The 16,388-nt window shown below is 36.9% G+C and overlaps 1 protein-coding gene across 1 annotated transcript in view; it reads left to right on the forward strand.

Annotated features, from left to right (window-relative positions):
• Nucleotides 1-16,388, forward strand: part of Cep350 (centrosomal protein 350) — a 135,879-nt gene that overhangs the window by 82,306 nt on the left and 37,185 nt on the right. The window contains exons 25-28 of the mRNA XM_027417338.2: nt 393-480; nt 3,785-3,931; nt 6,839-6,996; nt 14,983-15,182. Of these exons, the coding sequence (XP_027273139.1) occupies nt 393-480; nt 3,785-3,931; nt 6,839-6,996; nt 14,983-15,182 (593 nt within the window). The remainder of the gene's footprint in view (nt 1-392; nt 481-3,784; nt 3,932-6,838; nt 6,997-14,982; nt 15,183-16,388) is intronic.

A 16,388-nucleotide genomic window follows, 5' to 3' on the forward strand; every position in this document is an offset into this window, starting at 1 on the left:
TGTTCCCAGCCTATCTCATCTGATGGGATTTTACCAATACAGTTCTCAAGCTAAGTAGCAGCAGTAATCTTTGATTTGCATTATTTGCAAATAATTTTCTTACTGGTGAATATTTTCATTTCTCTTAGATCACTCCATCCAACTCATTATAGGTTGTCACTTCTCTCTAGTGCTGTGTAAGTTGCTCAAAAGTATTGTTGTCCTTAAAGGACAGAGTCCAGGCCCTGCATATATTATATACCCAGTAAAGCACTTTGTATAACTTGAATTGGTACTTCTAACAATTGCTTTCCATATAGGAAGATATTAAATTAGTTTATAGGCTTTACAGTAGTTATGGATTTTTAACTTATAATTTAATATTTGTATCAATGAAAGAATATTCCTTGCAGACATCTACGAGACAAAGGAGAGGATGATAAGATGCCCCCCCTTCGGAAGAAACAGCGCGGTTTGCTTTTAAGACTTCAGCAAGAAAAGGTGTGTGAGAACAGTACCTGTGTGACATAATTTGTCACAAGGGAAGTTTGTAGAATGCATTACTTTGCCTAATCACGTTTGTTATTACCAGTGTCAGTGAGATTTAGTTGACACTACTGTTTACTCCTGTAGTATAATAATTATAGGCAGATATTACTAGTTTCACCTATATCTCTTATTTTAAAACTGGCTTATTGCTAACCTACTGCACAGTAAATCTGCCTTCATATTCTCCAGAGAATAAAGTAGTCCTTTAAAACTTAAAATATGTGCAGAAGAGAGGATGTGGGTTAATATTTAGACATTGTTTCCTGAAGTAGATTTTCATGTCTTAATTACATATCGATTAGTTTTTTGTCTTAGATACTTAGAAGGACCTTAGCTTTGAATTCTGGTGAGGCAGAATAGTACATGATGATCAAGAACTAGGCTCTGGAGTCACATTGCCTAGACTAACATGATTTGAGTAATATAATAGATTATTACTTAGTGTCAAAAAATAAGTTTCCCCAGGAAGTGTCATCCCTGATTATATTACTTATTCAAAGGAAGTGTGTTAATCAGCTTTCTGTTGCCATAATAAATACCCACAATAAAGAAAAGGGTTTATTTTGATTATATTTGAGAGGTTTCAGTGCATGGTTGGTTGATCAGTGGCTTTTGGGCCTGTAGTTAGGCAGTGAATCATGGCAGGACCACAAAGGGATGAGGGATGGGAAGCTCTTGGGAGCTAGGAAGTAGGACAGAGAAGTAAGAAGGGACAGGCATCACCCCAATCTAAGTTTCTCTCAAGAGTCAACCACCACCTAATCACTTGGCAGACTGGAGACTAGCCTCCTAATGGATGGGCCTTTAGGAGACACTTAGCTAGTTATAGTGGAAGATTTGTATCCCTTTCCCCTTTGATTCTCTAGAAGAGTCATTGAGTAAATTTATATATTATTTGCTTCGGAAATTGAAACATAAATGAGTGCCCTAGCACAAATTGGAGACATCAGATTACATTGATAGTCGTATTCTTTGCTTTCATGTACATACAGTTTTTAAAAAAAGCAAATTTTGATTAATAAAGCCTTAACTAAGTGATAAAATAATAATCTTAGGATTGTGACCCTTGCATATTGTTTTCATATTGTGTTTAGCAGCCCTGTTTTGACTGTCAGACTACAGTGATCAATACAAGAAAAAGTATTTGTGCAGTTTGCATTCCTACCAGTAGTATGCAGTGGTTTTTCCTTCTCTGTGTCTTTCTTCATCAGCATTTGTCCTTTGTTTTCTTGATGGTATTCATCCTGATTGAGGTTAGATGGAATCTAAGTGTTCCTCTGACTTGCATATTGTAAACTGGTCACACAACAACACTTGGAATATTACTTTTACTTAAAAGAATTATTGACAGGCAGACTATGCTTATTCATATCTTCAGCAGATGAGAGCACTGACTGCTCTTGGAGAGAACCTGGGCTCGGTTCCACCACCCACATGGCAGCTCCCAGCCATCAGTAACTCCAGTTCCAGGGGATCCATGCCCACTTCAGATACCCATACACATAAACTAAAAATAACTCTTAAAGTATGGTTGTGACTTCAAAGAAAACAATGGATTCTCTTCATTGTCACTGAAGATCAAGTTTTTAAGAGGAAGCTAAAACTTTTGTATGACACCTTCTAAATTTTTCTTTTGTGATAAAAATATACTAATTAATATTTTTTACTTTTATTTAATGAAATGTGTATAGTTAGAATGTGCATTATGCATTAAAATTAAATTTTCCAATTGACCAATATACTATATTGAAAAAAATCAAATCAGACAATAGACTTACAAAACTATAAATGCCATTGTTGTCATTAACTTTTTAAAAATTATATAGTTACTATTCTTATATAACATTTCATTATAAGTAAAATTAGGAGAAATGTTGAATTTTAACAAATTGTTTAAAATTTAAGTGTATTTATTATTACTATTGTATATTTGCATGTATGATATGTTTGTGTGCATAAGCACATGTGTACCATGGCATGTGTGGAGGTCAGAGGGCAACTTTGAAGAGTCGGTGCTGTCTACCCTGACTCAGGGATGTAGGGCAAGCACTTCTACTCGTTAAGTCCTCTACAGAATTTTGACAATTATTGACGAGGAGCTTTGCAAATATAGATCTTTATCTTGTACTTTGCTGCATTCTTGGAACCCAGAGTACTGACAATTATATTAACTTTTCAGATTGCTAATAATTAAAATAACAGCTCTCAAACATAATTAAATAAGGAAAAGTAACAGATTTCTAGTGTCTTCATTGTGCTTATCTCATTGGTAAAGTGATTTCATTTGTGAAAAGGGATGTTTCTGGTTTTAACAATTATTGGCAATGAATTTTTTTTTTCTTTTTGGTTTTTCGAGACAGGGTTTCTCTGTGAGCTTTGGAGCCTATCCTGGCACTCGCTCTGGAGACCAGGCTGGCCTTGAACTCACAGAGATCCACCTTTGGCAATGAAATTTATTATTATTTTTCCCCCCACTAAATTGGCTTCCAACACTATGTGAAGAGTGATGGATAAGTATTTCTGGTAGACTGTAAGTGGGGAATATTCATTTTGTTTTTGGTGGGGTTTTGTTGTTGTTGTTTGAAAGCAGGTAGTTTTTGTTTGTTTTTATTTTTTGAAACAGTCTTTGTAGCCTGTGCTGGCCTGGAATTTGCTATGTAGCCAAGGTGGCCTCAGATTCCTATTCTTCCTGCCTCAGCCTCCCAGGTGCTGGGATTACAGGTATATTCCAGCATACTCGGGTTGAAAGCAATTTTTAAAACTGTATTGATGGCAATAGACTAATTCATTAGCATTGACTTGCTTTTTCTACTTTTAGAAACTTCTTAACTGACAACTAGATGTTAACATGAAACAGTTAAGGTTAAAGCATTATATTGGATAGTGAGAAGTGTTTGAGTCTAAGAATTTAACAGTAGAATAGTGGTTACACTAATTGATTTACTGATGTGCAGCTATAAATTGGGTAAATGTAATGATACAATTATGGGAAAATGTGAAAGGTATTTTAGATTTAGAAAGGAGTGAATTTGCCAGCATCTTTAACTACAGTTATTTAAGAGATCATCTTAAATTATTTTAGAATGATGGGGTTATTGTTAATATTTCCCTCTCTCACTAATTGGATGTTTTGGTATTGCTGTCTAGAAGTACATTATGTCTTTGACCTATGTGACGATTTGATTCTTTTCTGTATGCTCCTTTGAATTTGTCTCCTTCAAATCTCAATCCCTTTTCCTAACTCTTTAAATGTTAGGCAGAAATAAAACGTCTTCAAGAAGCCAATAAGGCAGCTCGGAAGGAAAGGCAACTGATTCTTAAGCAGCAGGAGGAGATAGAAAGGATCCGGCAGACCACCATCAAACTGCAGGAAAAGTTGAAGTCTGCAGGGGAGAATAAATTGGTAATAATTTAAGTGAAATTTTTATTAACTTGTTTTCTGCCTATATTGCTTGCTAATCTTAGCTCACTTTGGATTCTGAGATGATAGGTTTGTTTATTCAGTATGGTGTAATAATAACTAGGCCGAAGTCCTGTGTGCCTGCTGTTGTATACAGTGGGAGAATACCTTCTCATGGAATGTGCTCATTTTGGAAGCAACATGATTCTTTTGTTAGTTTTTTCTTCTTAAGAACTAAAGTGGGACAGAATATTTGGATTTGCTGGTCAATCTGTCATTACTCTTGAGTTGAAAAGACTCTATTGTTCATTGTATGGTACTCATTTCATCTGTCCGATTTAACTTTATAATGACAAGGGATTCGAAGAATAGCTTTAGGCAAGAGCAAAATTTGGATCTATCCTATGATACTGTGAAGTATCAGTACTATGTTGGAAAACGCTAAGAATTTAAATTCCTAATCTCTATTTTGATTTTTTGAAACATTCTAAAGTTAACAGGAAAAATTTAAGCACATTATAATTTATTATTCTTAGTTGCTTGACAATAAGTAGCAACAAATTAATGTTGATATATTATTACTATTTATCATAAAGTCTTTTCAGTTTCTTCATTGTCAAAATGGTATTCTTTATTGTAGGGAGACACCCTAGCCCTGCCCTGGGACAGGTACCAGGTGGACCCCGGACTCGCCCATAAGGGCGTGGTATAGGAAAGCCAAGGTGACATAAGGGAGGCTTAAAGACGGCTAGTGGAGACCCGAGCCCTTTTGTTCTGGCCGCGCTTGCTGGGTTCCTGTAACCTCTCTCTGGCCTGCGTTTTGCCCTGGTGTTTTCTTGAATAGAGAGACTTTAATCATCATCTTCACTTTATAGCAAATCAACTTAAAGATCACTCTAGAGTAGTTCCCTGACCATGCTCTATGAGAAGAATACATGCCCGTCATTTTGTAGAACATTCCCTAACTGCTGTTCCCCTGACATTATGTTCAGGTTGTATATCTGTGGTAGGAGTATCATGTAAGTGATGCTGTAGTTTTGTTGCCATCAATAGCTAGATCTTGATTTTGATTGATCCCATTATAGATAATTGTGCTTCAATTACTTGACTAATATGATGTATACAGGACTTATACAGTAGTCTTAATGTGTTAAGTCACTTTTCTGTTGCTGTGACAAAATGCTGCCAGCACAGAAACTTACAAAGGAAAGCATTCAATTGTGGTGTCAGTTTCAGAAGTTAAGAGCCCATCATGGCAGCACATCGTGACAGCAAGTAGCAGGCATGTTGGCTGGAGCATCTGAGGGCCCACATTTTGATCCATAAGCAGGAGGCAGAGAACACAGAGAATGGTACAAAACTTTTGAAACCCCACAGACTGCCCTCTGTGACACACCTTCTCCAGCAAGGCCACACTTCCTAATCCTCCCAAAACAGTTCCACCAACTGGAAACTAAGTATTCAAACATGAGCATATGGGAGCACTTCTCATTCAAGCCACCACACCTGTACATTTCCTCTTTCCCTATATCTGCCTTCCCCTTTGGACTGTGGGAAGGCATCCTTACTGCTCACCGTGTTTATGCTCACAGCAGTGCTGACCACCTACTTCCCCATGAGCTTCCTTGTTGCCCTGTTCGCTCTGATCCTCCGAGTAGGCTATACTCCTGTATTAGTGATTTCTTTTTTTAATCCCACTCAGATTCTAGTCGCCAATGCTTGCCCCTGGTCTCCCTTTACCCGCACAAGAAACATGTGCTTTTTCTAATGACTTTAGGATTCATTTGTTCAACTTGGGGAAGGAAAAGAGAAAGGATCTGCCTTGTATGTAATTTCATCAGTAAATAAGATCTGTACCCATCTTCTTGTGAAGTAATGGGTGTAAATTATTGTTTGTGAGAAAGGGGAACTAAGCAATTAAAATTTCACTGTGTTGTGTGCAAATTTTTGTTTATTTTGCTTTTTTTGGCTTTTTTTTTTTTTTAAGACAAGTTCTTGTTTTGTAGCCCTGGCTGGCTGGCCTGCAAGTTGGTCTGTGGCTCAAGTTAGCCATGAAAGGCTAGCAGTCCTGCCTCAGCCTCTAAGTGCTGAGATTATAGGCATGCACCACTTTACCTGGGTTCACGTTTTGCTTTTTGCTCCTCAGAAGTACTGTGTGGTTAAGCCAGTAATTCCTCCATGTTTTCCCTGTAAAGATTTTAAAATCTGTCAACATACTGTTTCCCACAAAAAAAAAAAAAATTGAAAGTATATTTTCCTAGTATATTTAAAGTTTATATCTTCTGTTCATTCTTTGTGTATATACATGTTTTATATAGTTATAGTGTCTGTTGTATTTTTTTTTAATTTTTATTTTAAAGCAGTGTTAGGGATTAAACTTTGAACCTCACACTTGCTAACCAGGCACTCTCCTACTGAAGTACCTCAAAACTCCTTGTTTTCCTTAGAGTGTTTCAAGTTTAAAAGAGGACATTTGGATGCTTCATTAAATTGGCAGAAATTTTCTAAATTCTTTGGATTTTCTTGTTATGTAAAAAGGAAAAGAAAACTATTACATGTTTCTTTTTCTGTCCCTCTTTCTGCAGTAAAACATGTATAATACAAAGTTTGCTCCTTTTTTGAGGCAGAGTCTCACTGTGTATTCCAGGCTGGCCTTGAGTTTACTATGGGTAGCCCAAGTTGACATCAAATTGCTGATCCTTCTGAATCTGCCTCCTAAGTGGCATGTACCAACCACATCTAGTAATTTTACTATTCTTTTTTTAATTGTGTGATTTATTTCTGTTTTATAAGTAACTAATATCTTGGTTTCAGTTACTATTACAAATGTTATTTTAAGTTTAAGCATGAATTGACTGTGTTTAAGAGATCTTTTAAAGCCAGTAGCAATTTGCTCTATGTTGTTTGCAGGGTTCTCATAGTGATGATGATACAAAGGACAATAAGGCGGCTAGTCCTGGTCCAGCTGGTTTGGAGACCCGAAGTCCTTCCCCAATATCTATTTCCAGCAGTGAAACCAGCAGCATCATGCAAAAACTGAAGAACATGAGAAGCCGCATGGATGAAAAGTAATTTACTTTTGTGTGTCTCCTATTTAACCTAATCTCATTGAAAGTATCAGTGAGTAATATTTAATATACTTCATCAGACAAGATTCAGAAAGGAAAATATTTTAGCAGAATTACTAGATTACCTAACAGTCAATTAACCATGCATCTTTTTTATAGAACAATTTTTCTCATTTTAATACAGACAGGTTTTTTTTTATTTAAAAAAAAAAAGTAGTGGCCACGTATATATTCATGGTAATATTTTCTCCTTTCTTTTACTAAAAGAAAGGTTAAGTGTACTGACTTGGGAAAGAGTGATATATCTTGATACTTCATTGTTGGCTCAGTGATATCTCTCAGACTAATAAGTGCAATTTTAGCTTTGTGAGCAGCTGTGCATTCTTAGCTGAAACCAGAGAGGCTGAGATTCTTGGGTTATGGATGACTTGTCTTTGTCTTGAGACAAACATTAGCCCAGAGTGACCTTGAACTCACTTATAGCCTGGGTTGATCTGAAACTTATGGAAATTCTTGTATCTCAGTCTCCAGAGTGCTAGGATTATAGGGGTGAGCCACCATGTTGGTGTTTTGTTATATTTACATTTTTCTAAAGTGCAAGTGTGTGTCACTGAACTGTTTCAGCTAGATTGGCTAGCCAGAAAGTCCTGAGGATTCACATCCCCTCACACCCCACACCCCAGCACTGGGTTGCAGATATGTGCTGCCATGTCTAGTTTTTATGTAGTGCTGAGAATCCAAACCTAGGTCCTTGTGCTTATGCAACAAACACTTTACTATGCCGTCTCCCGAGCCGAAAACATTTTAAAGCATTTTTTTCTTTCTTTTATTTTATTTTGAGACAGTGTTTCCAGTGTAGCCTTGGCTGGCCTGGAGCTTGCTTTGTAGACCAGGCTGACTTCCAAATAACAAGAGATTCCCCTGCCTCTGCCTCCAAAGTGCTAGGATTAAAGGTGTGGCCATATACCTAGCCCCCTAAAAGATATTTTTAAAGCGTGTGTGTGTGTGTGTGTGTGTGTGTGTGTGTGTGTGTGCGTGCATGTTCATGTGAATACAGGTGTATGTGTGCAAGCATGCATGTGTAGGACTCAAACATTTAACAATCACCTTCCATCTTGTCTAAGATAAGTCTCTTGGTGAGAGGTGGCTTGCTGTTGGTGCTCTTTATTTACTCCTGGGCTGACTGGACAAAGGCAGCTGATCATTGGTGACATTTAATTGGTTCTGTATCATGTGTTATCCTATCCTATATATAAATAAATTCCTGAGACTCTTAAAAGAAAAAAAGTAAGTCTCTTGTTTACCACTGCATATACAAAGGTAGGTGGCCCAGAAGTTTCCTTGGTTTCTCTTGTTCCCACCTTACATCTTATTATGGGTATGCTGGGATTATAGTGATACCAAATCCAGATTTTACATGGATTCTAGGCATTTAAACTAAGGTCCTCATGTTTGTATGGCAAGGGTGTTATCCACTGAGCAATCCAGCCTTCCCTAGAATATTTTAAAGACTTTAAAAAACATCTTTGTGTGTTTGTTGGGGGAATGACAACAGTGAGCCATGGCATGTGTTTGGCAGTCAGAGGACAATCTGTAGGAGTGGGCTCTCTCCTTCCTACCCATCTGAGATAGCAAACTCGGGTCACTGGGCTTGGAAGCAAGCAACTTTTCCCAATGAACCAACTCACAGGCCTTTACCCCCCTCCCTCCCTCCATCCCTTCCCTCACTCTCTGTGTTTGAAGCTCAAATGATAATTTTATTAGAATTAAAAACAAAACAAAAACCCTTCCAGGACAAGCAAAATGTAAACCCCAACAGCCACCTGAAGAGTGGAGAAGAGAAGGGGGAAAACAAGGGGCACACACTTGAGGCTGGCATGGAGATCAGACACATGGCTGAAAATCAAACACATGTCAGTGAAGGGGCTTTAGAGAAAGAGTAAGGAAGCCTCAAATGCTAAGAGAAACCCAAAGTGTTAAGCATACTTAGAAAACAGATAGAAAGAACAAAAGGAGAAGTTACACTTTTCTGAATAATTCTGGGAAGGGGGCAGTTTGATGAAGCTACTGCACCCCCAGGCAGGGATCTCGCTATGCTGTTCAACTTGGCCTGGAGCTTACTGTGTAGCACAGGCTGATCACTAGTCCAGATCCTCCTGCCTGGCATCACAGGTGCTGAAAGAGATAGCAAGTGTACCCCACCACACTCTGCTCTCAGAGTTCCTCTTTAAAGAAAACTCTTAGCATATAAAGTATATTTATGTGATTGTTACTCTTTTAATGTAAATTTGATTAAATGTGGTTATAAAGTAGCTCCTTGCCCCTGTAAATGTCTATCCCATGTCTACCTTTCTTGAAACACACTAAGTATGGGAAGAAAACAGATTTTTGTTGAGTACCATTTTAAATTAATACTTTGAACTACAGAAAGAATTTCACTTGTCATTTTGATGTGCATGACATAAATTTACCCTCTAGTGAAACAATTCTAGTGGAGCCTTTGCTTCCCATATTATAAGAAAGCCAGTTCATGATTTTGGACTATTTAAATCGAGTATGAAAATGTTTAAAAAATTTCCAGATGGAGATAGCACATATTTGTATTCCCAGGATTTGGGAGACTGAAGCAACAAAAAATTTCAGGGTCATTCTGGGTGCACAGTAAAAAATCCTCAGATAAATGCAAGTTCCTTTATGAAGCAAAGTTAGAACTGATTAAAAGGTTTTAATGAATATTTAAGAGCATAAAGGAGACAGACCAAAAAAAATGGACTTTCTGGCTTAAGTTGTATGTAACCAAGACAAGGATGGGTGGGGGCCTCTTAAAAAATCATATTCAAATGTGTGTAAATTTAAGAGTCTCGGGCTGGAGAGATGGCTCAGAGGTTAAGAGCACCGACTGCTCTTCCAGTCCTGAGTTCAATTCCCAGCAACCACAAGGTGGCTCACAACCATCCGTTATAAGATCTGGTGCCCTCTTCTGGTGTGCAGATATACCTGGAAGCAGAATGTTGTATACATAATAAATAAATAAAATCTTTTAAAAAAAAAGTCTCAAAACAATCATATAAATGATTTTGGTGGCTTACATTAAATTGCTCAAAAAAGGTTAAGAATATTTTTATATACTTAGTTTTGTTAACAGGGTCTTATTATGAAACTCTGATTGTCCTTGAACTTGCTATGTAGACTAGGTTGGCCTCTAACTCACAGAGATCCACCATGCCTGGCTTGCTGCATTTAACTTGTTTTGTTTTCTTTTTCGAGACAGGGTTTCTCTGTGTCACTTTGGAGGCTGTCCTGGAACTAGCTCTTGTAGACTAGGCTGATCTCGAACTCACAGACATCCACCTGCCTCTGTCTCCTGAGTGCTAGGATTAAAGGCATGTGCCACCACCGTTTTTTAAAGATTTATTTATTTATTTTATATACAGTGTTCTGCCTACATATATGACTACAGGCCAGAAGAGGGCACAGAATCTCATTACAGATGATTGTGAGCTGCCATGTGGTTGCTGGGAAGTGAACTCAGGTACTCTGAAAGACCAGTCAATGGTCTTAACCTCTGAGCCATCTCTCCAGCCCCCTTAACTTTTATTTCAAGGATTTTTCTTTGGTAAATTAGATGAGATGGTTATTTATGAATTTATGAGGAGCATTAAGCTGTTCATGAGTGGCTAAAATAAAACATAAGTCAAAAAAGATAGGAATTTTTATGTTAAATAGGTCACAAAAAGGTATAAATATAAACATAAGCAGAAATATAAAATATAAACATGATTCATAACCTTGTTGGTGAGATTCATCTCAATTTTTAGCAGTAGTTGGTGACTTTTCTATTTCTATGCCCCCTTAATTTTTCTTTGCTTAAAACAAAATTTTAAAATTAAAGATGAGTAAAAGGCTAGATGATGGCTCTGTAGGTTAAGAATGCTTATTATGTAAGCTTGAGGACCCACATAAAAAGGTCATCCACATACCTGTGACCCTAGTGCTGTGAGAAGCAGACAGGAGAGTTGCTGGGGCTTGCTAGCTGATAGCCTAGTTCCAGATTCATTGAGAGACTGTCTCAAGGAAATGAGGCAGAAAGTGATAGAGACACTTGCCATCCTCTTCTGGCCTCTGCACACACACTGCCAACCCCACCACGTGGACAAAGGTAGTGTAAACTATGTATTTGAATGCTACATATATGTGAATATCTCATGATATTCATGGAATAACTTGATGAGAATTTACTGAGCCTGGGTGTGGTTTTGCATGCCTGTTATCTACCACTTGGGAGATGCTGCCAAATGGACCAAAAGTTCATAACCAGCCAGGGCTACAAAAGGCCCTATCTCAAATGTAGACAAAGAGTATATAACTCAGTGGTAGAATGTTTATGTAGTACCATTAAGGCCCTATGTTTGATTTCTAACACTGGGGAGAATTTTTTAAAGAATTTTTTATGCTTCCTAAATTAGTTATTTTTCTCATTACAGTGACAAAAATACCTGGTAGAAACAATATAAGAGGAAAAGGTTTGTTTGGGTTCATGGTGTCAGAAATATTAGTTCATTATCATAGGCAAGACATATAGCCTTGTCTGGAGAGGCTAGAATATGAGGCAGCTGTTTACCAGTGGCAGAAAGGAAGCAGAGGTGAGCTAGAGGCAGGTGTAAATAGCCTTCCAGGTTATTAACCATTCTTCCAGGTGGGCTCTATGGCCTTTAAAAGAGCACTGTAAGCTAGGGGCCAAGCATTGAAAACACAAGCATGTGCACATTTCACATTCAAATCACAACGGTTCCTTCCCTAATAAAATTTTCTGTTACTACATGGAAACATGCTGCATTGTTCAGGAAATCTTTTAATTTCAAAGTTGAAATAATTTTTTATTAACTGCCTACTTTTCATTCTTTTGCTATAATAAATTCCATGACCATAAGCAACTTTTTCAAAAAAATGTTTATTTCATTTTACAGCATACAGTCCATCATAAAGTAGAGTCAGCGCAGGGATTTCAGGCAGGAACCCTGAGGCAGGACCTGATGAAGCAGAGACCATGGAGGAATGGAAATGTGTTTCTGGGGAGATGTTTAAAATTATTCACTTTATATTAACCATTTCTCTTCTTCATTTTTAACACAGAGATTTTGAATATGATTGATATGTATACATGACAAATGTCAGTTCTTATTCTGATAGAGAAAAATTGTTTAAAGAGCTAGACAAAATATTTTACCTACACATTTTTAAAAACCTTGTTTTCTGTATTCCAATACTATTTTACTTTCTATGCTAGGTCATAACGTGCACTTAGCAGATTTACACTTAAAAGGGTGGGTGATATTTGAATTTAAAAATAAATTTTTTAGCCTTAACCAAAATGCATTTTATTTTGTATATTATTTATATAATTAGCATCAAAATAATTTTGTTGTACATTCATAAAGAATGACAAGGATGGTGCAATGTCTTTCTGAAATTTTCAAGAATGCTTTTCCTTAAAGTTCAGTGCAGAAAATCAAGGCAATCCAGTTATACAGACAATGTGTGTGTATGTGTAAATATAGAGTGATGAAATGCTCTGTGAAGGAACTGACATTAAGACAGTCTTTGGGGCGCTGGTGAGATGACTCAGAGGTTAAAAGCATTGGCTGCTGCTCCAGAGATCCTGAATTTAATGAGACCTGGTCCCTCTTTTCATGTACAAGTGTACATACAGGCAGAACACTGTATACATAATAAATAAATAAATAAATAAATAAATAAATCGGTTTTTAAGAGGCAGTCTTTTGTCCAAGACGTAAACAAGATGTATGTGCCTTCAAAAAAAAAAATCTTGACTGGATTCACACCTAGATTTTTTTTCTCCCTTCTGGGACATACTGATATTAACCTTTGCCCTTCCAAGAAAATATTGAAATGTTGCCTTATCTGCAAGTCACTGTTGTGTGCATGTGAACAGGAGCATGCTCTGTCAAAGAGGGTTAGCCTTTCCAACTATCACTGGACTTATTTGTCCTTGTATCTATGTATGTATCTGTTTACTGCTACAAAAGAAGAAACATGAGTTTTTCTATTTTAAGACTTTTACCATATGTAATTTTCTTATCGTTAGCCTTGTGATTGAACTGATCATAACATTCTTTGCTTACAGTATTTATTAAGACTTACCTCACTTTATTCCTAATTATACATCCTGATATTTCAAAGGCCGGGTATTGATTTTCCGTATTATCATTTAAGTGGCCCTGTGTTAGACTTAAAGTGGGATATCTCTAGTATGTTCTGTTAGTAGTTTATGTTGTCAAAGTTAAGATATTATTCCATAAATTGGTTTACTGGATTATATTTTTATCTTCAAGCTAGATCAAGATGGTAATACAAATGCAGTATTTTAGCTTAAAATACACAATAAGGTACAGGTATAAAAATCAGTTGCTCAAGATTACATATGTGCATAGAGTTGCTGACACACTAGATCATGGCCATATTGTTTGCACAGTGTTAAAGCTTCTTGAAAATGTATTTAGCCTCACACTGTTCTCATTACTTTCTCATAAACGAGTAAAATGACCTAAAAATGTAGATGATGGCTAAGCAATGTTTGAGAAGACACATTTATTCAGAATTCATTGATAAGATCGTATATGTGTTTGTGTGTGTCACACAAAAAGATTTGCTTTACTGAGTAGCATGTAATATTCAGGACGCATATTAAAAGGTCTTCATTCGACTCTTTTGCTTTCCCTTTCTCATTCTTCCTGCCTCTTGATCTCTTGATTTTAAAATCTTCCTCCTTATTTTGTAGACACTGCTCTCCTGTTCACTACTTCTTCTCTGTCTTTACGTCTCACCACTGGGCCTCTCTCAGTGTCTGTTTTCCCAACCTTCATCCCAAATTCCAGCTGTATATCTACAACCAGTTGGTCAGGTAACTTTGCACCTTTTTCAGTGCACTCTTCGATAGAGCATGCTCTGTTCTTTTTGTTTGTTTTGTTTGCTTTTTCATTTTTTTTTGTTTGTTTAACAGCACTCTGGAGGCCTCTTGTCAAATGTCATGTGGACTTTACCCTACTGTTTCCACACTAAATGACATAATTATTTAAGACAGAAGCATCAGTTCCTTTCAGCCTTTTATTGCTTGTTGGATATGTGAATTCTTTTTCCTTGGTTAGCTATCATTACAAATCTAACATGAGTAATAAAAGCAACCCATCTGTATTAGTCACAACATCTGTTTGTGGACAGTTAACTAGTAGTGTCTTAACTAACCAAAGCCCCCCCCAGTCAATTTTTCCCAATCCTCTAGGCCCAAGATAAAATTTAATTTCCGAAATCAGGTTAAATTGAGAAACTCAAGGGAGTTAATGCCTCCTCTTACTTAGTAAGTCTGTAGTTGAAATTCGTGTGGCATCCAAATGCTGCTCATCATTCCATACACAAAAAAAGTCTATCACTTGACATTGCATTTCTTAGGAAAAGCAAAGACCAAATTTGAAAATATAAATCGAAAGGGGATATAACCATTTTTGTTTGTTTGTTTGCTTGCATATTTGGGCAACTTGGGGTTTGTTTTTATAATTGCTTTTGGTCTTTATTGTTTTGAGTTTTGTGTGTTTTCTGGTCTGAGCTTTTAGAATAAATTTCTTACATACTCTCTTATGAAAAAGAACCACCTATAAAAACAAGTATGTAAGTTACTTAACAGTATCAGTCAGGTTTCTTCAAATCTGCATTTGATTTATTTTTCTGGATTTACATTAGTTTTCTTTCACTACCCTGACAGCCTCTTATAAGGAAACACTAATTTTCTCATATTTAAAAACAGTAAGTTGGCTCATTGTGCTTCTGTCATTTCAAACTTTTCTCAGAGAGAGAGAGGTGTGAACGCCCTGCTTCTGCACAGCTTGTTGGTGAGGCTTGAATGACAGAGCTTTTAAAGTGATCTCTGCCTGTGCCTGGGTTTTCTAACTAGTCTTCATGGTGTGACTGTAGGTTTCTGACAAAGCGAGAACAAAAACTAATGCAACGACGACAGCATGCGGAGGAGCTCCTGGAATGGAAGCGACGCTTAGATGCAGAAGAAGCAGAGATTCAACAAATGGAAAAACAAGCTTTGGCTGCCTGGGACAAAGAACTAGTAAAACCCACAACTCCTAAGAAAGAATTGGAAAACCAGAGAACAGAGCAGAAAGGTAAAAAAATACAAACTAAAGCCTAATAGATTTGATTTATTTCTTTTTTATGGGAATGATTAAAAGTGAAGAAGCCAATGCAGCTACAAATTATATGCAACTTTTTAAGAAAATATAAGTAACTTCTTGCCAATATAAACATTAAGGTTTAACATTGAGCTTGTCAAAGCTCAGGAGACATTGAAAAAGGGAAACCCCACATATGTAAGTCTTTACTTTCCACAGAATACAAAACAGAGATACATTTCAACTCACTTTATGACATTAATATGTAATTTCAATGCTAAATCCACAAAATAACAACATGAAAAAGGAAAAAAAACTGTTCTTCTCTATCCTAAATACTATGCATACAAATCTAATCTAAAGAGGGAGAATTACACAACCACTTCCATAGATTCATAAAAAGACTTAGGATCATATACATAAACCTCAGATAAAAATACACAGGGAAAGGAGCTGTCTTTACCCACCAAAAAGTATTAATACAAAACAAAACAAAAACCCCAGACTTAAAACAGATGTGATACTTAGTGATAAAACAGAAAGATTTCCCCTTGAAAATGTTTTTCATTACAATTAAGCATTATATGAAGGTCTGGGGAGTTCAGTAAGGCTTGAAAAAACAATTAAAAGCTGTATGGACTGAGTGGAATAAGCAAAATTGTCATTACTTACAGTTGATAAAGGTATGCACATAGAAAACCCATAATTTGGTGCTGGAGAGATGGTGGATTGGTGAGAGTGCTTGTCTCATAAGCATAAGAATCTCAGTTCAGATTTAAGTACCCATGTAAACAGCTGGGCAAACATCCATGTCTGCCTGTAATCCCAGAACTGTGCGGGGCAGAGACTCTCTGACAGCTCCAGATTCAGTGAGAGACCCTGCCTCAAAGGAATAAGGCAGTGATAGAGAATGCCTAACCTTTCCTGGTTTCCACATAACGCACAGGCTTATATAACTGCACATGCATGTACACATATATCCCCCCCCCCACACACACACCAGATTTTCACTTTATTAGAAAAATGAGTGAGTTTAGCAAGTTCAAAAACATGAAACTCAGTTGTGGGCTAGAGATGTAACTCAGCTGCTAGAATGTTTGCCGAGCATGCATAAAGCCCTGGGTTCCTCCCCAGTACCTGGATGTGATGGCAAATGACTGCTTCCAAAGTGGAGGCAGGAGGATCAGAAGTTCAAGGTCA

Source organism: Cricetulus griseus, chromosome 5 (assembly GCF_003668045.3).
Source record: "Cricetulus griseus strain 17A/GY chromosome 5, alternate assembly CriGri-PICRH-1.0, whole genome shotgun sequence".
In the NCBI taxonomy this organism is placed as follows: Eukaryota; Metazoa; Chordata; class Mammalia; order Rodentia; family Cricetidae; genus Cricetulus; species Cricetulus griseus.